At 40.9% G+C, this 27797-nt stretch overlaps 1 protein-coding gene across 1 annotated transcript in view; it reads right to left on the reverse strand.

Moving 5' to 3' along the window:
- The window catches only part of minar1 (membrane integral NOTCH2 associated receptor 1), a 75739-nt gene extending 50173 nt beyond the window's left edge, over positions 1-25566 (reverse strand). Inside the window, exons 1-3 of the mRNA XM_085772565.1 lie at positions 25125-25566; positions 23895-24789; positions 20884-22362 (exon numbers count right to left, since the gene is read on the reverse strand). Coding sequence (XP_085628691.1) covers positions 20884-22362; positions 23895-24728 — 2313 coding nt within the window. The 5' untranslated portion in view covers positions 24729-24789; positions 25125-25566. The remainder of the gene's footprint in view (positions 1-20883; positions 22363-23894; positions 24790-25124) is intronic.
- Between the last annotated feature and the right edge of the window lie 2231 nt (positions 25567-27797).

Consider the following 27797-nt stretch of genomic DNA (forward strand, 5'->3'; position numbering starts at 1 on the left):
GATGCTCTGTAGCAAGTTTGGTGTCAATTGAGCAAAAATTGTGGGAGGAGATACATTTTAAAAGTTTTACAGTTATTGAAAAAAACAGAGTGATGGACTTCATAATTTGTAATGAGTTTAAGTGGACAAAAGTTTCAGCAGTATTGAGGCTACATTGTGGTGAAGTTTCAACACTGTAGCATCTACCGTTGGTTTGGTAGGAATTTTTAAAGTTTTTAAATTTAAACGCTTATTGTGCCCCCCCTAGGAGGGGGGGGCACATGTCCTTGGAGTTGAGTGAATCTGGCATGGGACTGAACCTTTGTGCAAAGTTTGGTGAGTTTTCGCCCATGGGAAGTATGACTTCCTTGGAAGAAGAAAGAAAGAAAGAAAGAAGATTATAGCTGCTGCGCAGCAATGGGTCGGGTCCGGGCTACTTTTGGGCAAATTTAGGCAATTCTGAGCAACAAACAGGAGAATAGGAAGACAGGACAGTTGACCTTATAATGTCCAATTTGCATCATTTGAGGATTGAACCCACAACCTCTAGAACCAAAAACCGTTGTCTATCGCACTGAGCTAATTGACAAGTGGCAGTGCAACAGTGGCTTCACAAATTGAGTAAGCCATTCACTGTCGCGCAGGCAGATTTGAAACCACAGTAAAAAGAAAAATCAGTTTTTGAGGTAAAATAATGATATGTATTTGTCAAACATCTACTGTGACTCTTAAGATGTTAGGAGCCTTCGCACATGGTCCAGTCTAAGCTATTTAGATTTTTAAACTTAGGGGCTTGCTGTGATGCCACCATTAGGACAATTGTCTTGTATTTTGTATTGAGGACAACTGACATTTTGATCTGTCATCATCATCATCATCACCCTTGCTGGGTCTCGAACTCACAACCTCTGACACTAAGAACCAGCTCCTAACTCGCTGAGCTAATTGGCTGGTAGTGAGACCTGCTGTGTAGCTTCATTTATCCACTCAGGTGAGTCAGTGCCCGGGCAGCTGTTGTGAACGCAGATTTCAAAAATGGTCAAAATGTCAGAAATTCTATTATCTAAACAAAAATCTGTTAATACATAAATTGCATCTAGACAGCAAAATAGCTTGAGGACATGTGACATTTTGATCTGTCATTGTTATCATCACCTTGCTAATAGACTCAGGGAGTCAGTGTCCGGGCAGCAGTTGTGAACGCAGATTTCTGTTATCTAAACAAAAATCTGTTAATACATAAATTGCATTTAGACAGCAAAATAGCTTGAGGACATCTGCCATTTCAAACTGTCATCATCATCATCATCACCCTTGCTGGGTCTCGAACTCACAATCTCTGACACCAAGAACCAGCTCCTAACTCGCTGAGCTAATTAGCTGTTGGTGAGACCTGCTGTGTAGCTTCATTTATCCACTCAGGTGAGCCAGTGCCCGGGCAGCTGTTGTGATGAAATGGTCAAAATGTCAATAATTCAGTCATCTAAACAAAAATCTGATAATACATAAATTGCATCTTGACAGCATGAAAATGTTGGTGATTTGTTTTTAATGATAAGTGTTTTGCTTCATAAGAGAAAATATGATGTTTAAAAATTCCACTCTCACATTGGCTGCAGTTGTTCCCATGAGAGCAGAATTCAAAATGTTCTCAAAAATTCAGTTTTTGAGATAAAATTCTGGTATTTGCTAAACTTCATCAACCATGACTCCAGAATATTCTAATTTTTTTTCAGGAAGTTTGAAAATGTATTTAGCAAGAATTTGATGGTATATGTTTACAGTACTGTTTACAGTCAAACGTTTTCATGCACTGTAGGCTCAATTTTTGCTTAATCAAAAATCCGAGAAACAAGTTTTGTGGAGGACGGTCTGGAGATGCTCTGTAGCAAGTTTGGTGTCAATTGAGCAAAAATTGTGGGAGGAGATACATTTTAAAAGTTTTACAGTTATTGAAAAAAACAGAGTGATGGACTTCATAATTTGTAATAAGTTTAAGTGGACAAAAGTTTCAGCAGTATTGAGGCTACATTGTGGTGAAGTTTCAACACTGTAGCATCTACCGTTGGTTTGGTAGGAATTTTTAAAGTTTTTAAATTTAAACGCTTATTGTGCCCCCCCTAGGAGGGGGGGGCACATGTCCTTGGAGTTGAGTGAATCTGGCATGGGGTCGGATGTTTCTGTGAAGTTTGGTGAGTTTTCGCCCATGGGAAGTATGACTTCCTTGGAAGAAGAAGAAAGAAAGAAAGAAGAAGAAGAATTCCTAGGAATACAATAGTGTCCCGGCAGCTTAGCTGCCCGGACCCTAAAGAAGAAGAAGAAGAAGAATTCCTAGGAATACAATAGTGTCCCGGCAGCTTAGCTGCCCGGACCCTAATAAGTGCCTACAAAAAAGAAGGAGAAAGAGAAAAAGAAGGTGGGACAAAAAGAAAAGATACGTAGATAGATAGACGAGCAGTGTCCACTGCTATTTTGCTTGTTCGTTTTCTTGTTATTATTATATGTTTCATCATCTTTAATTTTTTGAAATAGTGTATAATATTGGTGTTGATAATAAGCCAATGCAATTGTAACTATAAAAAGGGGCAAGTACTGTAAGTATTTCTTCATCCTGCTCCTTTTCATTATGGTGATTATGTGTACATCATGTAAAAAATCATGTGAGGTACGTATGTAAACCATGAATGGAATAAATCGAAATTAAATTAAATGATTTAGAGAATTTTAAATTCACAACTCTCAGCCAGTGTAGGAGTGAGTTCACTTGTTTATCTGTCATTGACAGTTGATGTAAATGGCTGCTTATGGGCACGTTCCTTTTAAAAAGTAATTAGTTAGAGTTACTAGTTACTTTCCCCCAAACGTGACTGAGTTAGTAACTGAATTAATACATTATAAAAGTAACTAATTACCTGGAGAAGTAACTTTTGCGTTACTCTTTTTTATAAAATGCTCAAATATGTCAAATTACACTGAATCGCCCCCCTAACCACCAGACCATAACCCTAGCTTTTTTCAGACTAGTTGTTAGACTGAAAAAAAAGTATATAATGTACACTTTAACGGGTGTATTATTTTATGACGGGATTTTATTGTGAGTAACGGTAACATTGTTATAATGGGGAAAACCGTAACTTTTTTGTTTTGTAAAAAGAAAGTTGTGCTGTTATTTTATAACGCTGTTGTTCCCATCACTGATGAAAACTTGATGGTGCATCAGGCCAAGGAGACAGAAGCTGTTTCTCGATCTGTGTTCTGATGGAATTTGAAAAGTCAAGTTCTGTTACTTCCATCCTACATCTCCCCAAGTTCAAATTAAATATGTAAAGTCTTCTCACTCTCTGCCTGTTTTATCAAGGGTGCATCAGTACAAGACTTTTGTGGACTTGAGAAAAGTATCCCAGAATGCATTTGGCACAATAGTAACAACAACAGGGATTCTGAGCCAGACTTAAAACTGAAACAAATTTCTGCTCGGGCATTTTTAAGGATGTGACGGCAGCAGTACTGGGGGAAAGCAGAGGCACTCTGACAGTCTGGAGACACCGGTAAAGTTTGTTCAGCTTTTGTTTATCAGTGTTTTTGTGAAGTGAGTTTTTCTTCTCGTACAAGTCCAGGGGTTAAGTTAACCAACAACCATGGAGGAAAGACACTGCACCACTGATAAATAAGTGAAAGAGATAGGGAAAGAGAAACATACACACAGAGAGAAGCTCCTTATTACAAACACACAGTTCTAAATCAATGAGGTTATGGTAAAGCTCAGTTCTATATGTGATCTCTTGTTGACATGTGCTTCTGGTGTGAATAGTTAAGTAGACTATACCGCTCAGATGTTGCGTTAAGGAGCATTTTTATAGATGTGTTCTTCTCTCACTGATGAGTAACCAGGTGATAAACATTTGTGTTGTTGTGTAGGAATGTTTATGTGTACGACTCAATTCAATTTGTTCTTGTTACAGAAATCAATGTTCTTCTGCCCTTTTACAATCTGACACACAGCTTCAAATGTCATTTTGAAGGATCCATTGATTTCCAGAGAGAAGTTTTTTTCTTAATAAGCCACTCTTTCACATGAATTATTATTCCTCTGCCTGAGCAGCAAACGCAAAATGAAGAATAAAGCTTCCCTGAACACCGAGTATTGATTGCGTTAATCCAAAAGTACTTACAAGCAGCTGCCATCGATACCAACCACTGTGAGAGACATCTGTCTCTGCAGTCAATGAAGGTGACATGAATGTGTGTGTGTCAGTGTGTGTGTGGTCTTTATTACAGAGGAAAGACTCTCAGGTTGCAGTCAGCAGCTTGTGTTAATTGGATGGCTGTGCAGCGGTCTTCAGAGAGACTGCAGTGCGATACAGTGGTTTAACCGTGCAGGACATTCATGACTCATGATTCATGAAATCATTTCATCACAAAAAAACATTCCCGGCTCCAAACTGACCATTCTCACACCAGTCAACCATGTCACCACCATCCGCAGGCATTGGAACTGAATTAACTAAAACTTAAATCCAACATTCTGGGAATGAAGAATACAGCAGGGGCACTCCCCATGTCCAAAATGTACCTGCAATGCACCACAGACTCTTTTTGCATTACAATGTAAAAACGCATTGTCATTTCTTCTTTATCTTGCTCAGCCTGGCATAAATCACCAAGCTCCTTGTGTTTTATATGGGCTCCCTTTCAATAATCCAAAACGCATGGTCTTCAGCGCATACTGCAAGTGCATGTAGTATTTGCCCATGTTACTTACATGCCATTCCAACTGTATTTAATCATGTAATTATTTGCTCAATTGACCATATTCACAGCATGGCCATCTTTTCTTACATCATCACTCTGGTAAACAAACCGTATAACTGCTGCATCCCTGGCTACAAGCCGTACAAACATCAGGAGTCTGATAAACTGCTTCCTTTCATCGCTTCCCAGTTGATGCAGATTGAAGAAGGGAAGGGACATCGGGCCATATTTGAAAGTAAAACGACATTTGGGTTAAACTGATTTGAATTAAGTTAGCCTGCATTAGCTGCAACTGCTAACATTAACGGTAACGTTATGTGACGGCGCTGAATCTTCCCACCTCGAATGACGATGATGAAGATGGCGACAGTGTGAATATGGCTAATTGCTGTTCTCTGGAGCTCCAGCCCCTCCATTCCATCCCATTACCACCAGGTCACCATGCTAATTAATGGCCGCCAAAAGATACAACCTCAGCTCTTGTTTACCCCCAGAAGACCTGATATGCCGCATCCGATGTTTTCACCCAGGATACCTACTGTATAAGGAGAGAAGTATCCCTTGACTCAACCCTATAATCACTGTCCATTTAATGGCCTGTCTCTGTCCTCCCCAAACACTCTCAGATTTATCCTTGAGAAAAAACAAACCCAACCAGTTTGACCTTTTACCAATTCTTACCTAAATGCTTCTACTTCCACCACCACCTCTGTAAAGTTCTGTCCAAAGGACAAAGACAGTCTTTCAGCACTAGAGCTACCTCAACCAATACCACACGAGGACATGCAAACCACCTAACTTCAAACAAGCTTCATCTACTGTTACAGCAGCACCCAAAGAGCTTTATGTCTTAGACCACTAAAGAACCTTTTAAATGATGATGAAGCTCCCTCCACCTTCTGTCTAGACTCCAACCACATTGTGACTCCATGTCCTCCCTGACCTTCTTTCATTCATTCTCTTGACCCCTTAACATCCCATCAAACCAGACCCTCCAATCCTCCAGTCCAGATAAAACTACCATGTGGTACCATCTTGATAGAGAAACATTTCTTGTCTGAATGATAGCCTATGTGATTATAGGTTCAGCACTTCCCTCTTCATAAGCTTCAGGGTTATCTAAAGGCACATTTAAACCTATGATACCGATGATGCCACTTCTTTCTGTGCTTTCTTTCTTTCTTTTTTTAAAATCCCAGTGCTGCCCCTTAAGAGTTCCTTGATTTGTATTTTCACGGCTCATTGTTCAAAGTCCCAGAAAATTCATCTCTCCTCCATCAAGGCATTAATTACTTAAATGTTCCTCCTCTTCAGTAGATTACAGCGAGCTCATCCTGAAGGCAAGGATAAGCATCTACCTCTCAGACTTTCTTTGGTGAATAAATTGGTTTCACACTCAAGGTCCAAGGTGTTTTATACAATGTGCAGCTCCTCTGTTAGAAAGCCCTTCTTTCTGTATTCACCCCTGCATCAGCCTACCTACTGCAATTCATCTGCCAGCTGTCACAAAATCTGATTCATTTTCTTTGTAGATGTGAATGTTACATGTTGTGTATCTCATGCTCTGCTGGGCTGTTTGTGATCTCAGAAATGGACTGGTGCTTGTTACATTTCCCATAGGGGTACAGAGAAGTAACAATGATGGCAACTGGCTAAACAGAAGTGAAACAGAGAAAGCAGGTTTTTAATAATAAATATGGAATATCATTCACAGATGTACAATAGCTAGTGAAAAACCTGCAGAAAAACACTGAGTAACACCAACTAATGAGAATGTAACAAAAGAAGAATATCACTATCCAGAAATGTCACAACAGCAATTAGCAGCTCCCTCTCAAGGACAGGTGGCCCACGCTGGCTGTACACAGCAGCAAACTATACACTTAGATAATATCCAGAGCATCACACCAGCAGCCTTTCCATCAATCAAAATTAAATGAATCATCAGACCCGATGCAGTGCACTGCCCGAAATGATAAGACTTCAGTGGCCAAATGTGTTGAAGAAGCTGTTTCATAAAGTCGGTGCTCGTCTGCTATATGCAATCACAAGATGAGACAGCAATGTGCAAACAACAATCCTGAGTACACCTCATTTAAATCACCAATATAACCATGGCTGCTCAGATAGATGCAAGTTATTAAACAGGTACTGGATGAGCAAATGGCAAACGTGTCAGTCTCAAACTAGCAACGTCATATAAACCCCAAACCCCAAAAGATGTGTCCACCATCCTCTTAGCAAGTTGACTTGAGCCCCCTCCAGCTAATATGATCCATGGTGACATCCTCACTCTGTGAATACACAAACTGGTGCTTGTGTAATTGGTTGTGTCTATCAGTGTGTCTGAGTATGGAGGATGTGTTTGGTGTTTCTAGAGCAGGATGCTCAGTGTAACAGTGTATTGCATTTTGTGACTGAAGCATTAAGCTTTGATTTGATACAAAACATATAATAGTATAACTTTAACATTAAAAGCCCTATCCAAATTATGTCTCTAGTCATATTTAAAGGAGAATTCTGGGCAGATTCAACTCGGGCTATATTTTCCTAACATTTTAGGTCTAAAAGAAGGAATCTGAAGATTTTCAGTTTAATTGCTCCTGTTTTGCGGTAGTTGTATCTGTCCCTGCATCGCCACGGCAGCGATGAATGGGAGCGGATGGACGTTCTGCTGCTTAGGCTGTTTACATCCCTCAAAACCGCAATTCTTTCCAAAGACAGCGTCAGATGGCTCCTCAAACATGCAGCACAACAGTTACCGCATGATGCAAATGCAAACAACTCATACTCATGCATCTGCAACATGAGGCGTAAACTATAGCATTAGCTTGGCATATAAACAGAGTGCAGCTCAAGAATACAGTTACAGTATTATAGTATTTCAACACATCAGCTTCTGTAACTTTTTTCAAGTTTCATTGTGAAAATCCTTGTTACTGAAAGTTGTTCTCTTTTTTTGATATTTTGGGACATTTTGAGCTTTTATTATATGGGACAGTATGAACGAGACAGTCATCCAGGGGGAGAGAGGGGGGACAACTTGCAGCGAAGGGCCACAGGTCAGATTGGTGCCTGGGCCGCTGCCGTCAGGACCAAGTCTAGGTGGTATGTGCACAACAGGGTGAGCCACTGGAGCAACCCTTTATTCTGGAACAGTATTAAACAACACCAGCTCAGGATCATTTTCCTTTCCTGAGCTGAGTCAGTTGCTGGCTACTGCAACACTGTGAAACCACCCAGTAAATAACATCAATATGATGGTCAAAGTTCAAAACAGAGGCTGCTTCTACCTCCTTTACCTTTATACTGCATGGTCGCTTTCTCAGTTTGCGACCTTCTCTCATTTACAGACGAGTGAATGGTGTGAAATGTAAAATCCAGTCCGACCCCATCTTTAAACACAACCTGTAACCTACTATAATACTAAGTGCAGCCCAGAGTAAGTTGTGATGAAAGTGGTTTATCAGGAGGAAAGTCAGCACCTTAATTGACCCATAACAATTAAATGAAGCCTGATTCTCGCCTGAAGAGGATCCTGTTCTCTCAGCTGTTTAATGACACACATCAAAATACAGCCTGCTGCTCTACCACTGCAGAACTCATTTGGTCATTGCAAGATGCTGGTAGCTGATGGAGTGACTGAGATTTTTTAAATAAAGCTTTAAAACCTCCCTTCATTCTCGTACAGTTTGAAAGACAGCTGCCTTAGAGATAAATAATCCATAACAGCTAACAGGGCGGATTTGTTTTTGTTTATTGAACTATATTTGAATTTGTGATTTGCCTACATATTAACCGTTCAAATAAATGCTAATGCTAGAAAATCAGGTGTTCATCTCCTGATTCACAGCAAAGGGAACAGGCCAGACTGTGGTATTGAATGTGCCCTAAATAGCAGGCTCATCTCGGAGTTACAGCTGGTGGGCTTGTTGATGCTACAGTCCATTGGCAGAGGAGCTGACTGTGGCAGCTGAGTCCCAGCTGTCATTATGCACTTTTTTTTCTCTTTTTTCTCACCATTTTCTTTTGCCACTCTGACCAAGTGTGAGAGAGTAGACTAAAAAGGCGAATCAAACGATAAAAGGAACATTAAATTTATGAGCCAATAAGATGAGTTAACGCCCCATCACAGAATAAACCCCTGAGTTGCTTCACCAATATACAGTTGGATGTTGAAGCTCATTTGATTTATGCTTATTCCAATGCTTAATGCACCATGTAATGTCCTTTCTTTAGCAATAAGGTGGTGAATGGTGTGTAACGTGTCTGATTTTCCTATTTGCTTCTTTTAGTTGATTAAAAAGCCACAGCTGTTATCTAATCTTTACCAAAACTATAGCTGCGATGTGAATAGAAACTTTAGAAATGTTGTTGTTGTTGTCATCATTGAACATAATGCTGGGTTTTGCAGACTGCAAATGCATTAACCCTTAAATGCACCGCCATGAGCAACCAGGATTTACAGGATACATCTAATGAACTCCAATAAAGGAAGAATTCAACTTATTCTGGTGTCATAATGTCAATAGTTATTTCAACCTTCATCTTGTGTTAGCTATCTGCTCCTGACGAAGATCCACTGTGATTGAAACGTTGATCTACAATAAACACACAAGGGGTTTTATACAGTGTGCAGACTTCGACTACTTTTTTCAGTCAATTTTGTTTGTTAGTCCTGCACCTGTAACACGTTTGGATGTGCGTGCTTTACCCCACTATTGAGTTCTTAGCTTTCTTCTACCATCTCTTGTGTTTGGGTCAGTTTTGACCTGTGTCTTAAATCAGCTTTAAACATTTTTTTTCATACAATTTGTTTTTCTTCTCTTGGTTACATTGTTAGGCTTCCTAATCGATGAAAATATTGGTTTTAGTATTTTTGGTGTGGGCCCCTGGACACTTTTTTTGTCAGTATACCCATTGACTTCAATTTAACCTTCGTCTTGTGTCAGGACACTAAAACAATTATTTATCATCCCATTTGTTTCTCATCTCTTGGTTACGTTGTTAGACTTCCTTATCCATGAAAAGGTTGGTTTAGCCCTTGTGATTTCAGTTTTAACTCTAATTATTGTTCTTATTGATATAACCGGGTCACCGACCCTAACAACACAAATGTCATAATTTTAACCAGAGCATTTTAGAATTTAGTAAAAAAAAAAAAAAAAAAAGGCCTTGATGCAATAAACAAATTTATGTGGTACTTCTATGCATTTAAAACCTGGAAACAGTTCGCTGGTGACCCGAACACAAGAGTAATGTTAAAAAGCATAGAGTCTGTAATGTAGGTCTCGATATTAAGAGGTTTGTTTTTATATGATGGCACATTATTGGGGTGCCAGTTGTAGTACTGCTACATTTTCTCTGATATTGGAGAGTTTGGGTGGCAGGAGGAGATGAAGATGATAAGGATTTCATTCAAGACTTGCATCATTCAAATGGAGCACAGGAGCATGAGGATGATGAGGCGAGTTCAGACAACATGCGCTCAGAATAGAACAATGGTCAAAATGTGTCCCAGTAGCAGAGCCAAGAGAAGACGAGGTAATGTGAGATGTATTTTCCTGCTCAGATCTCCAGTCGAATATGTAAGGCTTAAGAAAAGGAAAGAGGTGCCATTATTTACAAAGCCCATGCACTGAATGTTTTCAGTTATCTCTTAAATGTAACACCTGCTCATCCACAAAACAGAGCAGAGCTGGGCACAGGTTTTTATTTTTTATTTTTATAGATGCCAGTCTGCGATCAAATCTAAAACTAATCAAATTTAATTATAGAGCGCAGGAAAATACAGCAACAACATCAACGGACAAACGAAACAGCACAGAAAAAAACCCAACGTATCCTGGCTTGAATGATAATCAGTATAAAAATGAAGGAGCTGTGTGCGATGGACAGGCCAGATCTGATGTAATGTAATGTAAATTTTATTTAGACAGAGACAGTACACAACAAAACGTTGACCTTGTAGAAAACAAGGACAGATGCACTGTGCAAGCTTTTAACAAAACAGATTTTTTTTCTGCCTGCAGAATTTGATGTAAATGGAGTACAAAGCACCAGCGCAAGAAGTCATACAAAGATTATCATCTCCATATCCCACCAAACCTATATTATCACAGATATGTGTAAAGGTGCAGCAATAAAATGATCAGGTCACAGTCCTGAAACCTGAAACACTAGTCACCGTGCAGGTAGCTTTAATTTTGAGCTGGTGCTTCAAGCCTGTAGCTACACAGGCTAGGTAGCCACAACCCCCTCCACACACAGATGAATGAGCATGTTAGATAATGAAAAACTCCAGTCTGTCACCCTAAACCAGTGGCCCTCCATCACTATCTCCATCATCTATGCAGCGCTGAGAAGCAGAAACACTGAGAGGCAGAAACAGGTTGGCAGTGTGACAGAGTAACCGCCGCCTGACACCTGCTTATGATTTACTGCTGGTTCATAAATAATTAATCACATGTGTCCACCTGGCTTAGACATCAAGACTCAGCATCAACCAAAGTGTTATGTAATGAAGTGATTGTGTTGCCTTTGTCAAGAAAAATGGCTCAGCACAATGACTGGGAAACTAAAGCAGACAAACTGAGGTTTGAGCATAATCACAGCGTATACTATACTGAATGGATATTATGAGTCACTGTATCTGTTTTTCTGTATATGTATTTTTAAAGACCTTCTGATGAAGTATTAAAGGGATACTTCACCCAAAATCGATAATTCACCAATTTTCTGCTCACCGTCATGCCAAGGAAGGGTTTGGAGATGTTTTGGTGTCATCAAAAGTCTTTTGAATTATCAATTTTGGGTGAAGTATCCCTTTAAACTTTGTTTATGATATGATATGACTAACTAAGTCTGCTAACCATTCTAAAAAAGTCCTTCACCTGTTAACCTGGAGCAGGTGTGTGGTGGGCGGGGCTTAGGGTTTGATGTAAATTTCTCAATGAAAAGAGTAGATAAACTTTAGCCCCTGTTTCCCTTTTCTTCAATATTTGTATGAAAATCATGTTAAACAAAATATTAATCACTGCATCTCAATCACAACAGAGATTTTTATTTTATTTTTCCTGAATGAGGAAAATGCTGTGATGATGATGTTTTCATGAAGGATCCTTAACACAACAGATTTGTTTGACTTTCATGGAGTTAGTACAGTGTGCAGTTAGTATATTGGGTATTAATTGTCATTTTAAATCGACCATAAAAAGGGCATATCATACAGATAATGTAAAATCAGCTGCTGACACCTGACTATAAAACATCCCATCCACCTGGTCTCCTCCCTCTTGACTCTCACACTCTCTGGTCTCAGCTGAGTCCTACATGTCTGCTTTTTAAATTCATTTCCTTTTCAGGGCTTTTTCGGTTGCCAGCTCAGCCCGGCGAGGCTGCACTTCTCTGCTCCACGGAGAGAAAATTCTTTAATATCACAAGCAGTGTCAGAAAAGTGTAGGTAATGATTATTTTCCATGGGGAGGGTCTAATTAAAAATAATGAGCTGTGTGGGTTGTTCCTCTATACCAGACATATCATCTCCTGATATCTCAAACCTCATCGCAGCTTACCTGAACTTTATCTGCAAAAAAATCTTCACTTCTTTAGCCGTCACACACACTCACATCCACCTGCAGCTGCTGCTGAGAACCCAAGGACAAACATCAGCTGAGATGAGATAAACGCATTCACTACTTCGCCTGCATATCTAATCTAATTAAGTATGGAACAATTATAAAGCCTTAATGTGGTGCTAGTATTATAATTCTGAATGAAATCTAGTAGGCATGGGATTTGTACATTACATAAAACACAGAGTTTTATCAACACTCAATTTAAATCACATTTATTTTAGTTTCAGTTGTTTTATGGGAGCTAGTAAGTCAATGTATTTTAGGGAAATTGTAAAACCTGCAGTTCCTCTATGAGTGTGTCTCCACCAGTGAGAAAGTCCCTATAGACTCCCATGTCAAAATGTTCAACATAACAGCAGAAATAAACATGTTTACAGCCTGGTACAAAAGTGTTTACTCCATATGTCCTCCTTCACCATTTATTTATTTAGTTTGTGAACCTCAGCAGTATTTCTTTTATTTTTTGGTGAAGACTTAAAGGGGTAGTTCAACATTTTGGCAAATTGGCCCATTGCCATAATCCCTATAGTCATAACAGTAGATTTGTTACCCTTAATGGACAAGTTGTGACCTGCACCTTCACCACGCTATGAGATAAATAACAGAACGTTACAAGATGGAGTTGTTTTTGAGGTAAATTCATGCAAAACAGCTGATGTCGGTTCCTGTCAGGAGCAGTTTTTCTGCAAACAGTCTCTGCATTTGCCTCGAAAACAACTCAATCTTGTAACGTTCCGTTATTATCTCATAGCGTGGTGAATGTGCAGGTCACAACTTGTCCACCAGAGTCCCATGAGCCTCCGTAGTGTAGCTCTGAGCAGCTTGCGGCTCTGCTCCACCATTCTAAAAGTAGCTTGCACTGACAAATAAAGGTAACAAACCTACTGCTATCACTATAGGGATTATAGCAATGGGCCAAATTGCCAAAATGTTTAACTATCCCTTTAAAGATACTATGTATAATAGAGAGTGTGGCTGCTTTAACTTACAAGTAGGTGAGCATATGCCTGCCACTAACCATCATGGCACCAAAGCCTCAGCAGGAGTTAGGGGCTGAGCTGAATCAAACACTTCCCAGGTAGAAACAGAATTCAAGGTCACTGTGATGGACGCCACCTCTTTTTTTTTTTTTTTTTTTTTTGTAATTCACTTTTTATTAATTTTCAACAAGAAAAAATATACATACCAACCATACCACAGGTCGAACAGAGCTCAAACGGAGCTTCTAAAAAAACAAAAAAAAACAAAAAACTAAAACTAAAACAAAACAAAACAAAGGCAAACAAACACACAGAGGGAGTCCAACAGAGACAATAAACCTACACCAATATGAATATATGCATACAAATGATGACTGGTGACAGAAGTTAGCCTAAGGGTGCAATTCAGGGCCCCATATTTTCATGTATAAGTCTTCTTTGTCTTGCAACCTATAACTAAGACGTTCGTAGGAAGCAATCTTGGCCATCTCATTGAACCATTCCTTCACCTGTAAAACTTCTTTTGTTTTCCAGTGTCGCAGTACTATCCTGCATCCAGTAATAAGTGCTGTTCTACACCATATCGTCTGGTGGACAGTAAGACCACTTCCCTTTGGTAGCACACCTAGTAGACAAAGCAGCGGCTGTTGTACCAGAGTAGAGGACATTACAGTGTTAATAAAGGAGATAATCTTAGACCATAGTAAGTCTATCATGGGGCATGAATACAACATATGAACAAAAGTACCACGAAAAGCATCACATCTCCAACACAAGTCAGAATTTATAAGTCCCAACCGTGCCATTTTACATGGGGTCCAGTAAGTTCTATTAATAATTTTATAATGAATCAGACGGGTCTGCATTTCCCTCGATACTTTAAACCATGATTCAATAATTTGCGCCCATGTTTCACCAGATATCTCATCCTCTATATCCCTCTCCCAGCATCTCTTAAGGCCTTCATAACTGGGTGACTGAGACCCCCTCAGTAAGTTGTAAAAGCATGCTGATTTCCTCTTGAAGTGCCCATCCTGTTCCAGTCTGGTTTGTATTTCAGTTCTAGATGTAAGCGGTAATTTTTTAAGATGTGACAAGATACAGCTCCGTAACTGGAGATATTTCCAAAAATCCTTGTTTGAGAGTTTGTACTTTCCCCTTAATTGTTCAAAAGAAAGAAACTGGTCTCCATCAAATAAATCCCCAATATAAACAATTCCCAACTTGACCCAACCAGCCCATGAAAATATTTTTTTACCTATCTTGAGGCTTTTATTGTACCACAAGGAAGTTTTGTTTGTTAAATTAGGATTTAAGCCCATGATTTTATGCAAGGCTTGCCATGTCTCTTGTGAGAAGGCGAGGATTGGATTATCATGGGGGATCACATCACTAGTTTGAGTAATAAAGGCCTGAGTCGGGCAGGGGTATGTAAGTTCCTTCTCTATAGACACCCATACAGGCGCTTGGTCAGTTGACATATATAATTTCGACAGTTGTTTGAGACAGAAAGCATAATGATACCAGGCTATGTGAGGGAGGCCCAGACCTCCATCCTCCATAGCGGCATAAAGTTTTGAGTGATTTACATATGGTTTCTTGCCCACCCATAAAAAGCTGTATACAGCTTTATTATATTTCAATAATGCATCGTGTGGCAAGCTTAATGGTAGCATGTTACTTATGTAATTAATTTTGGGAACTATTACCATCTTTAGAATATTAATTTTACCGAGAAGTGACAGTCCTAATTTCGTCCAATTTTGTAATATAAACTCAATTTTATGAATTAGAGGGAGAAGGTTGATTGTCATAATACTATCCAGCCGTGGAGTAATCTTTATACCCAAATATGTCAGGCCAGGATGGACGCCACCTCTACCATAAACTGAAACACAAGAGGATTCTTCTCCTTCTCAACTTTGAACAGAACAGTCCCATTTCCCTGAGCTCTCCTTGGTGGATGTTTCTGCCTCCAGCTGTGACTTCTTGACAGCTAACAAATGCAGCAGAGGCTTCAGACACCCTGAGGCGACCTGTCCATTTGGCCGATTTTAGTCTCCCTAATTTGACAGTATTCCTCTTCTCACTGAATGACTGAGTACTGCACATTTCTTGCCTGTGAGAGATATAAAGGTAGCCACATGACAGAGCTTTAACTGTAATCTGCTGCTATATTTTGATACAGCTGCATTTTGTATTCCATAGGCTCATCAGTCTATATGGAAATAGAAGATAGTGTCACGACTGTGTTTCTTTTTTATTTTCAGATGAGCCGCAACTAATGAATCTAATTGTCATTACTTTTCAATCTGTTGATTGATTTTTAGATTCATCATTAAATGGTGACACATTCACATGAGCAACAGTTCAAAACCGGTTCACACAAAGAGAGACTGCACAGCATGACTGACATTCAATGTCTGAAATGATTCATCCATTATCAAAATTGTCAGTTTTATGCCAACCACAGAACCAAGAGGGAAGCTTCTAATTTAATTTGACATCAATTATACATCACATATGCTGATGTGATAGCTCATTCAATCGAATCCTAAAAAAATGATTTGACCTGAGATGATGACTCACTTTGTTAACATTATCTAAGTATCAGCCAAGTTGTGTGGTGTATTGTGATTAGACTTTTGGGGGCAAAAACTTGTCGTATGTGCAGAATCGTGACCTAGGACCCCATACATTGTCCGTCACGACGAGAAATTTTCTGGCATGTCAGAAATTTGTCGGGAGGTCGGCGACTCGTCTTTAGGATGTCGGGACGTGACGCAGAGCCTCACTAACTATGAGTCCGAATAAATGCTCACGACCCCGCGATCCCTCTACGATTATGCAAATTATGCTGCGACTCGTCTGGGACGACAAAATCGTGGCAAAATCATACAATGTAAGCCCGCCTTAAGATGAACACAAGACAAGAAGAAGCAAATCAAATGTGTAAGTAAATAAATAAATAAATAAATAAATAAATAAATACACCCACTCATGCACAACAGTTACACATACATCACCAGCAGCATCATGGCAGTGAAAAACTGGATGCATGAATTAAATATATAAACATACTGATATTTGATATAAGAGGCCCTGCTTCTAAAAGTTCAGACAGTGAGGTTGAAGAGAAGTGATATAAAGTGTTCTGTGGTGGGTGACAGACATTATAACTTGTGTCATTAGGAGAACAGAAGCTCTGATTGACTTTTTGTCAATGAAGTGAGATAAAAACCCTTCACAGTCACACAAAGGTCGGCTAAACCAGCTGATGAATCGAATGAGCAAAAAAAAATAAAAAAATGGGGCAAGATATTCTGCTCCTGCATGTTAGAACATACAGGAGCTTCACTGTGATATTATACTGTATTACTGCAGTGAAGTAATAACTGCTCCGTGCCCTAACACTGCAGTTGGATTCCTCCCATCTCTGCTCTGCTTTCATACACTGACTTACAGCGATGATTGATTTATTCAAGGCTGCTGCCGTTGTTTGAGCTCGGACCTGATTTTGAGAGGAGCAGAGTTAAAGCATTCGGTCAATTCTGGAGTGGGCTAAAAAAGTGTCCATGGAGACACTGCATGCAAAATTGAAGAGCAATGAAGGCAAAGACTGGAGATGGAAAGAGGTTAACGCTGTGTGTCTATGCTCAGATACATCAGCATTGGCCTATCAGTCCACTAATAAAGTGCACAACATGGCCCAACTCCAACTGTCAGTTCCTATTACCACACTTTTTGGTCTGAATATTTTTCTATTTATTCACCCAACATCAACATGTTGATGATCAGCTGATCTACCTGAGCAGCAGCAGGAAATGCTGCTCATCCACTGATACATCGCTACAATTTAGTAGGCCTAGAGTCAGATCACACTGGCTGCTGGTCAGTTTACTATTTATTACTGCATGACTCCATCTAGGCTGTGCTGGAGAAAATTCCCACACATCTTTGGTTGCAGAGTTTGCTGTAGTGGGGCGGGTTTATTAGTGGTGCAGAATGAGCCAGATACAGAGCAGGTCTGAGGTGATAGACAGACCCAGAGTGAACAGATGATGATCACCCTATGATCAGACACTAAGAACAAAACTTCTTTGCACTTAAATATAACCCGGAGACGAGAAGAACCCCAGACTCTATCAGTTTAGCCAGAAGTTAAGTGATGTACTGAAGATCAAAGAAGGGAGAAGAGAGTGTGTACAGACAGATAACACTTTTTATCAAGTATGAGTCATTTTGTTGATCAGAAGATGAAGGAGGTCAAACCAGGGGTTTGGAATTGCTCCCAGGTGTTATTCTCTATAAACGCTGCTAAAGAAAAAAAAGTCTGTCTCCATCTAGATGTTCCTTTTATCCAGAAGAAATTCATACCACCACATATCCAGCCCCTGGTTACGTTTCAGATTCAGACACTATAAAGATGGTGAAGAGCTGGAACGAAAGCAAAGCCATGATCAAGATGTTCAGTGGGGAAATAACCAAAGTGGAAGAGGAAGCTGTGTGTATATGTTCGTATACACACTACAGCTGCTGCATTGTGTACATTGGCAATACCCATTACCAGTATTTCTATTATTTATTGAGATGTGAAATAAAAACTGCATTAAAGGGACAACGAGGAATTTCTATTTGGTTATAAAAAAGTCTCACGTTAATGTGGATGAATCTACGCTACCCACACTTGTTAATGGCTCCATTTTCGATAAATATATAGTTTTGTCTCTATCGTTATTTTGTTAATGCTGGGCGAGCTGACCAGCGTTTCCTTACTTTCGGTTTCGCGGACGCTCATGAGAATAACGCCGTCGTATTGCCATTTATGGTCGGAACTACGACGGTAACTGACGCTAACCTCTGACTTTAATTCTTGATGAATGAAAACATGAGTCCGTCTTGCGCCGGTCGAAGAATTCTACAGTGCGTGCGGAGGCTCATAAATGTAGTGTGAAAACGCTTTGCTTTTCCAAAACTCCTCGTTGTCCCTTTAAAGAGGAACTAAGCATGATTTCTCCCGTGGCTACGCTACATTTTTACCTTCATTAAAAAGCTCCGGAGTAATAGTGATAGTTAACTACATGACTTGTGACTTGTTACGAGTGACAACGGAGGGTCTCTGTCCACCTGGTGTCTCATGGCTGAAAACCAACCATTTAACATCAGTGTAGTAGCTGGCCACCACCACGGTGTCCCAGCTCTGGTCCCTGCAGCACCGCGACACAAACACGCTCTGTAACCCGTAATCTTTTGTTTATGACAATTAAGACTACACAAATATACACGTCTTCACATCGTATATAACGCTATCCACCGCTCCATGGATTGATTTTCCGCCGGCTTCATTGTAAACAAATGCACATGGCCGGGAGGAGGGTCAGCAAAACAGTGGAAAAGCGACTGGACTTGCATAGTTCCTCTTTAATATAAAAGCTATTTGCAGCATGTCAGAGAAACAAACACCAGCATTGAACCTCATTTAACTGAAGGAAATTCTATAGTTTCACTGCTACAAAGGTGAAGGTGGTGCACCCAGGTATTTCTCCACATTCGCCACTTTGCTGTACCGTGGACCTCAGCTACTGAAACCAGCGTTTTCTTTTTTAACTGGACAAAGCCCAGTAAAGACCGATCCATTTAAAATGTGCCTGGAGTGGCTCCAAAGCCCAGGACAGCTCCAACTGAAGCCATAAAACCAACAAAGCCACCTGCCAGTGATGTAATAAATCCTTGAACACAAGCAGGTGTCCCACTTTAAGCAGGACTGGACAGCATTTTTATCCTTTGTCTGGAGTCCCACATAGTGAATAGTAATAGTGTCCCACAATTGAATAGACTCCAGTTTCCTGCTCTTAAAATTGGGTGCTTTTCTAAAATGGCAGTGAAGAAAGCAGGGGAAGGCCGTTGCTATGGAGCTGTGCGTTTGATGTCAAAGAGCACACACGTGGGTCAACTGCAGATTAACCTGCCACTACCACTTTACTGCTCATTCTATGGCCACCAAAGAAAATTCACCACATAGTCACAAGCTGTGCAAGTTTTATGATGGAGACGAGCAGAAAAAAAAGACATGCAGCTACAACAAAGATAGGGTGAAGATGGTGGAAGGTGTCTCTCTTGGACATGTGAGTTTACCATGTCACGTGTGGTTTTAGCAGAGATGTGCTGATCTATGGATGAATACTGTAACCTCCGTCCCACTTTGGTAACATGTCCCACACCCGTCTCTCAAAGGGTCACATGATCATACACAGGTCATTTTGTTCTAGTTTAAAGGTTTTATATTGCTTAAAGGGATTTTGACCAAAGCATGTCACAGGCATGTCTTTAAGACACCTGGGAACTATTTTAATTAGTGGAGAAGGGGTAGAATATTAGCCTAGAAATCTAGACGCACCCTAGCGGCAGCAAATATATTTGCTCCGTAGGTGGGTCTAGAAACGAGCCATAGGAACTTTTTGAGTCTCGAATACTGTTTGTGGGGTCGTTGCCAGACTATACATTTTAATGATATAGTCTGGCTTGTCAGGCTAGCAGAATATGTCTCCTTTAAAACCAGCTGGAACTTTGTGATCTCACAACAAAGCAAGCCCCGCCCACCTGGACCCACCATCCAGTCTAACAGAATTTGATCTCTCTCAGAAACCTGCCATATTTTATTATATTTAATTAGATTCAAATATGTTTGGATCAATTATTTTTTACGAGGCCCAGAGCCTTCTCTCTTCTGATTGGCTCACTGATCCGTTGTTAATAGAGCTCCAGAGAGAAGCCTGAGAGAGGAGTTGTAAAACTACACACAGGAAGTGTAAAATGTGGACCTTTAAATAGGAGAGTTAAATATGATTTCTGATCCATGTCACAGATTCCATTTCAGCATCTTCACTTAGAGGGGTCAATGACAGATAAGGGTTGGCAAGATGAGAATTTTTTTTTTTAATAGTTTCAAAAACATGCATCTGATTTGTTGAAGTGTACATTTTGTATTCATGTTGGTTTTATGTCATTTCAAATGACATTTACACCATTTTTTAACAAAAGTCAGATTGAATACCCTTGAAAATGTCAAATGAACCAAAAGAGAAAAAAAGAACAATAAATATTAGATATTTTATCCACCTACACTGGATTTAAGTGTTACACCATTGACGCTGGGTTGCATCACGTCATTGACCCACAGACAGTATTTATATCTATTCTAAATGCAACTTAATGAGATCAGTATTGCATCTGAAGTGTCCTGGACATAATGACACATGGCATGAGACATTATGTAACAACAAACAGTTTGGACCCCACAATGTAAGAGCATCCTGGTTTCCTCCTCCACTCAGCTAACATTTCTAATTTTTCACTTTGATTCCCTCCTTACAGTACACACATGTATGTATAATTGATGCCTCTGTTATGTCACGTACTGCATCTGCTCCCTTTAATTATTCCACTTACAGAACCTGTGCTTCATGTTTTATGTATATCAAAGACTGTGTGTTTTATGTCTCATTTTAGAGTGAATTTAAAAATCATGTCTGTACCTCTTTGGCCTTGCGGTGTCTGTCCTTGCTGTCTCTGTCCTTGTCCTTGCCGTCGTCTCCAGGGTGGCAGGTGTAGGACACCGTCCTCCAGTCTCGGGGAGAGTTGGTGATGCTGGCGACCTTTGACTCGGTGGCGCTGTTTTCCTCATTGAGGGAGCGGGACGACCTCCTGGTGAGCATGCTTTGTTTCAGAGCTTTCACCCTGAGGCTGTCGCTGTTGCTGCCGTCAGAGCAGCACCACTCCCCCTTGGGACCGTTGTCCACTTTGACATTGTGGCCAGTGGTGTGACACTGGAAAACCCGCGGCGAGAGGGAGGGGTCCACGAGCGGCTGCTGGTGGGGATGCGACTTGTCGGAGGGCGTGTTGCACCCGGACGCCGTTTCCCTCTGTCGCCCGTTGGCCTCGGGCTCCTGGATCTTCTCGTCCAGCTTGTTGAGCTTGGAGAGAACCTGGGAGATCTCGCTGCGAACCCCCGACAGAGACTCCAGCTTCTTCTCGATCTCGCCGATCCTCATCACCAGCTTACACACGCTGGATTTGAGCTCGTCGTCCGTGTTTTCCAGCGAATGGAAGAGGCGGTCCAGTTTGGACTTGGCTAGTTTGACTGTGTTGCGTTCAGGGGAGCTGTCGCCTTCCGACTTCAGCGTTACCTGAGAGAGAGACCCGGTGCTGTTGTAGCACGACGACTGGACAATGCCCAGAGAGTCACAGACGCTCATGTCATCCAGGAAACGAAATATATCACTTATGTCGTCGCTAACGATTTCCGAGTCCTCGTCCGAGTGTTTGAGGGCGTGTCTTTCTCTTTCGCTGAACTTAGCCGCGTATTCCTTCATCTTCTTCTGCTCAGCCTGCTCTGTTTGAGTCCCGACGCTGGAGGAGCTGTCCACTCCTTGAAAAGACAGACTATTGATATTTTTCTCCCTAAACCTTTTGGCCGCCTCCCTTTTGTCCAAGCCCGCAGGTCCGGTCGCTATCAGCGCCGCATCTTTGCTTTTTATCCCGTTGGTCTTCTTTGCAAAGCCAGAAGGAGACGCAAACACTTTTTCCTTCGGGCTCTGAAAGTGCTGCTCGTCGTCAGCGCTGATGATGCTAACAGTCTGGTGGTGGTTTTCCTTGAGCGGCTTTGGGCTGTTCAGAAATGACCTCTCGAAGTCCGCGGGGCCCTCTTCTGTGTTGAGACTGAGGCTCTTCACGGGCCACGCCGGCTGCTTCCCCGCTCTACTGCTGAGCCTCCTGCTGCTGACGCACTCGGAGACCGTGGTGGGACCGAAGTAGGTGGACGCCTGCAGGTCGTCCAGGCTCTCGTGCTTCACCCTCCGTCTGTCCTGGAGAGGGGAGTTGAGCATCGGCTCAAAGTAAGGGTTGCTGTAAGGCAGTTCGAAGCTGTGGTTGAAGAAGGTGGCAGGCTTGTGCAGCTCCCTCCTGTGGTAGCCTTCAGCAGCCTTAATGCCCTGTTTGCTGTCATTGGTGACGACCTGCAACAGGAACCCAGAGACGACTTTTAAACACACACATCACACAGACACATGGTATAATAGAATTATAAAACCTAAAAACTACAGAGTCCTGTGGGTTTAATAGGTTTGAATTTAAATGGAAATGAACCTGTAAACTGAAGAACTGATGCTATTGAAAAACGATTTAAAGCAGCAGAGTTAAATCATTCCCATGGGAACAATGCGACTCCACTAAATGGTCTGACCTTCAGAAATAAAAAACGTGTCAGGGTAGTGTTCAGATAATGCAAGTTGGTCTTTAAATAGTCACTAAATTAAAGCAGTAATTAATAACTGGTGTCATAAAACTGGCTCTCATTAAATCTTAAAGTAAGATTAAGACACAGGTTGGGAGATGTGTTTTGAGATGTGTCTTATCCTTTAACAATCAAAGGGGATCTGTACTCTGTCTCACAGGCTGCCTCTTCCATGTTTTCTGTCTGTTTAAACTGGGACATGACATATAACAGCATTTTTCCTGTTTCTCTGCAAAGTAATTAAGTACCAGTAGATTTATTCTAGAACTGTACTTGCTATTTTATGTTCAGTTATACTCCATTCAGTGGGAAATATTGCATTTTACACACACACAGCATGGGCTACTTTACTAATCTCTGAGATATAAATGGGAGTTTCTACACTGTATTATTATTACCTGCTTGTACACAGCAGGTGTGTAGGTTAAATGCTTCATTACATTTTAAAAGAATAACAATGTAGGGTTTTTAGTCTGGTGTACTTCAAACTGCTCTCATTTTAGCAGCACACCTTCCTGAACTGAGTGTTCCGTACCATACGTCCCCTGACAGTCTCCATACCAGACTCTAATCACAGCTGTGCTCAATTTGCTGTGTAACCCTAACCCTAAATTACACATCAACATATTAATCAGTTTAATTAAGAATATCCCCAGCCTGAAGGTGTTTAATGTTTGTTGCATTTACGTTCATGTCGGTGTTTTAAATGATGATTGATTCTAGAGCCCAGATTTCCTTCAATTCTATTATTATCTCTCTTTTTTTTCAAATAGCTTTTGGGCTTTTTGCCTTTAATAGACAGAACATTTTAGAGACACAGAGAGGGGGAATGACATGCAGCAAAGGGACATTGGGGGAATCAAACCTGGGCTACTGCAGAGAGGACTATTAGCCTCGGTATATGGGGCGCCTGCTCAACCCAGTGAGCTATTGATGCCCGCAATTTTCTTTTCAATTTTCTTTTAATGTTATGATTATTCATTTGACATATAAAGTACATTTCATGTCATTGTGTGCTGAGGTAAAGTGAAATACAGCTACAATATAGATATTTCTGTGACACTAATTGGTGGTAAACAGGTGAAAAAAATAGTCAAATGTCAATGAAAACTAATCAGGAACTCATCAATTAAGTGAGTGAGTTAAGAATCACATGCTACCGTATGCTGAAAAACAGTTTTATAAAGATGACAACAAATCACGATAGTTTGGTTTCTAATTTAGTAAATTGAGCAGCATCATATAAAAGCAGACCTGTGGTGAGAAGGCCACGAAGTTGTGAAAGTCCTCCTTGAAGATGTTCCTCTTCTGGATGCAGGAGTGAACAGAAAAAGGCTCAGCATGGCCGATGTGCTGCAGGGACTCTTGGTCGGTGGTGGACTCGCTGTCGATGTCCATGGGAAAGTAGGTGCTCTGCATTTCGCAGGGTGTAGGACTGCTGTTGGAGTACTGGGGCAGATGGTGCAGTTTGTCCAGAGAGGCTGCTCTACATTTCAGGTCTTTGCCCACTCCCAGGATGAAGTTGGGGTCTGAGGAGGGAATAAATTGCTCACAGTTTTTGCACTCGGACAGTTTAGGACAGGGAGGGGTGCTCTGAGCTACAGCGTGCTGCTGGGGGCGGTGGTGGTGGTGGTGGTGGTGATGGTGGTGGTGTCCGTCCCTGCGCTCGTAACCGGCCCCTCTGTCGCAGTCCTGATACTTGTAGGCGTCGCTGTCGGACCTGCACAGTTCCACAGACCGGTTCTTGTGGATCTTGGCTCTGTGCACCACGGGCAGCTTGTCTTTGGCCGTGCCTCCGTTCATCTGGATCAGGTTGAACATTGTGACGATGTCCGCCGCCACCATCAGCTTCTTGGACTCCGGGTCCTCCATGGAGCTGCGCATCTTGTCCTTGAAGAGCGTGGCCGGGAAGGCGGGGTCCAGGCAGGCGGTGTAGAAGAGCAGGCTGCGCAGCTTGGCCAGGTGCACCAGGTCGAAGCGAGCGCACAGGGACTTGCACAGGTCCTGGTAGGACATGATGCTGTGCTTGGTGTCCAGCTCCTCCAGGATCCGGACCAGGAACTGAGAGTACTCAGGGAGGGGGTCCATGGCTGATGACTGGCAGGAAGAGGCCTACAGGAAAGGTCCTACCTTAGGAGAAGCTCAGCACCTGGAAACAACACAGTTAAAGATATGTTCAGTTCATCTGCTTTTGGTTTTTGTTGTTGTTTTTTTCCCTGCAAGAACACAAATCATCACTAATTGAGACATTCAGTCAGTCCACAGTGTAGCCTAATGTCCTGGACTGTGCTGGGTTTATTACATGCAGTCAGCAGGAGGACTATGATCCACAATAAGAATTAAAAAAAAAAAAACCTCAACCCCCACACAACATGAGCTGCTCACACCGACCCACCTGCAGTCCGACAGCCTCCAACAGAGCGCGGTGCGAACACTGGGACGATCCAGTCTTTATGTCAGCTGTGTGTGCATACCGACACTCACCCTGAGTTGCTGGGAGCAGAGTGGAGAATGATCTGATCAGCTCGGGGCAGAGCAGAGATCCAACACAGTGATCGAAAATCATCCGGCACTGAATCCGCAGCGCGCACCCTCCACACGGCTGCATCCGCGAGGGCTTTCAGTGACAGAGACTAACTTTAACCCATTGGTTAGTCGAAATCATTTTTTAAAAAAAAGAAGAAGAAAAAAGCTGAGTGTGAACCTAAACGCACCATGCATCCTCACATGCACGCGCACAGGTGAATGCTGATTAGATGCTTCAGGTGGATTTTGATGTTAGACGCGGGTCCGCGCTCCCGCTGCAGCGCCTCCATTGTCCTACGGTTCCTCGCTCCCTCCCGGACACCGACCGCTGCCTGTGCCGCTGTGATGCTGTGGAATTGAAACTGCACTAAACTGCATACTGTGCTGGAAAGTGTCAAATCCTAAACATTAGACGTTTAGACTTCCGGTCAATGCTTTCAAAGTAAGAGTCGTTGTGGGGTTTACCTCGAAAGAAAGAAAGAAAGAAAGAACATCTGTTACTCCAATAAAAATACCAAATGGTGCTATACCATTGATGATGATATGAAATGTTTATGGTTCATTACCAATTTAACATGTCAGTGTTTAGGTCTATATACGCCTCTATAATTTAGTATTGTGGTGTAACAGTGAAAACTGTGCAAGTTTAATCTGTGTCCGAGTAATTAATAGCTAGCCCATAATTTGGCTATAATATAGGCTTGGCACAATAGTAATTAATATAACATTTAAATAAGCAAGAGTGTATTAGGGTAATGTACTAGGAATAAAAGCTGTGATTAGAGTAAGGCCTACTTTATTGTTGAGGGTACTATAGGCTAACCCAGTCTGAACACACACCCAGTCTTCAGAATGAATGACAAAAATCTACATTTCTAAACCAAATATTACTTTTGAGCTGTGACATATAAATGTGAAAAAAAAAAGTTTTGAATAGGCCTACATTAACATATCCAGTAGGAGATGGGATTCTCAAAATTACATAGCAGGGGCACAGCATAGGCTGCGTCATCTGTTTATCAGTTTTTCATGGGAGCTCTGTTATACTGCACAGGTTCTATAGTGCATACATGTGTTATACTGAACAGTCCAGTGATCATTCCCTTCATTATTCTTTCGGGGTTCGTGCTTTTATTGTGAAGACAGTGCGTCTCACTTCCGGTCACAGCCTGGATGATTCTGTGTAATCGATGCAGCTCTTTGTTTCTACTTAGAATGACGTAACTACACCTAAAGCTCAACGTAAAGAATATATGTAATATACATCATGAATGTTTCCTCCTGTATCAAGAATCATGTTTACATACAGTATATAAATATTACATATAAACATCCTCTGTTTATAACACATGTGAAATACTCATACTAATATCAGAATTATCTATATGATGTTTTTTTTAATTGGCATAGGATGTTGCAACATATGTTCAAGATATTAATTTTGTACATGTACATTGTACATTAAAACAGCTCATACTCTCAAAATACTGTTACTGTTACTGTAATACCTGTATGGTTTTCTAATTACTTTAGACATGTCTATTTTCTATTTTAACTTTATGAAAACTTTTTGAACTGACTGTATATATTATCCACATGCTTTTACAGGCTTTGGAGTGAATGTAGCCTATATTTACATAATCTGTGTCAAAAATATAAGTACAAAATCCTAAATGTATGTATGTATGTGTATGGGCTAGACATATGTCAATATATAAAATTATTACATTTTCTAATAGGCTTCAGATTATTTACATATATGATTATTATTATATATGATTTTATTTTTTCAATATATAGTATATCAGCAACATGTACCAAATAAATGAATACAAGTCATCTCATAGATATTTTTAAATATATAATGTACATATCCTAATTTTAATATATGTATTTCACACATTAAAAACATTTCATATATATCCAGAGGATTTTTATATGAAAGAAGAAACATACAGCAACATTTGATTACATCTCTGTGTAGGGAACTAGTGTTGTGCAACAGAATCAACATCCTTCTACCTTTCAGTGAATGTTCTTACTGAAGAACCAGAAAGGAAACAAGTTAATATCAGTGAGTTGTGTTCAATCTACACTGGAGTTGTTCATTTCCCGGCTGACTAAGCAGCCTTTAATTGGGCTGTGGTGAGGAGTCAGCGCCCCAATGGCTCTCAAAGGATGTGAGGGTCTGAACGGACTGGGGCACACCCAAGTCTCACAGGGTGTAGAGCTGCAGACATGTCCCAACACACACTCAATCACCTGAATTAACCTTATGGAACAGCTATTATGAAGATCCAGAATAGAGTAAATGTTTCTACAATTAGTTTTTCAAATCAACTAAGACTTGAAAAAGAATGTAACGTCTCAAAAAGCCGAAAATAAATGAAGCATGTCTGTTAAACGACCTGAGGCTAATTAACCAGCTAGTGAATGTGATGTTACAGACTGACAGGCAGCTCATTGATTGAACAATTTTTGCAACTGTCATCCTGCTGTGTGCACAGACTAACTCCCAGTGACTGACAGCAGGCCGTGCTATACATGATAAATAAAAGTAAATAAATCATGAAGAAGACAGAAAAGCAATAAACAACACAGCTGTCATCCTCTTCATTGATCTCTCCATTC

This window comes from Trachurus japonicus, chromosome 3 (genome assembly GCF_045865225.1).
Source record: "Trachurus japonicus isolate A0001 chromosome 3, Traja_1.0".
Classification (NCBI taxonomy): Eukaryota; Metazoa; Chordata; class Actinopteri; order Carangiformes; family Carangidae; genus Trachurus; species Trachurus japonicus.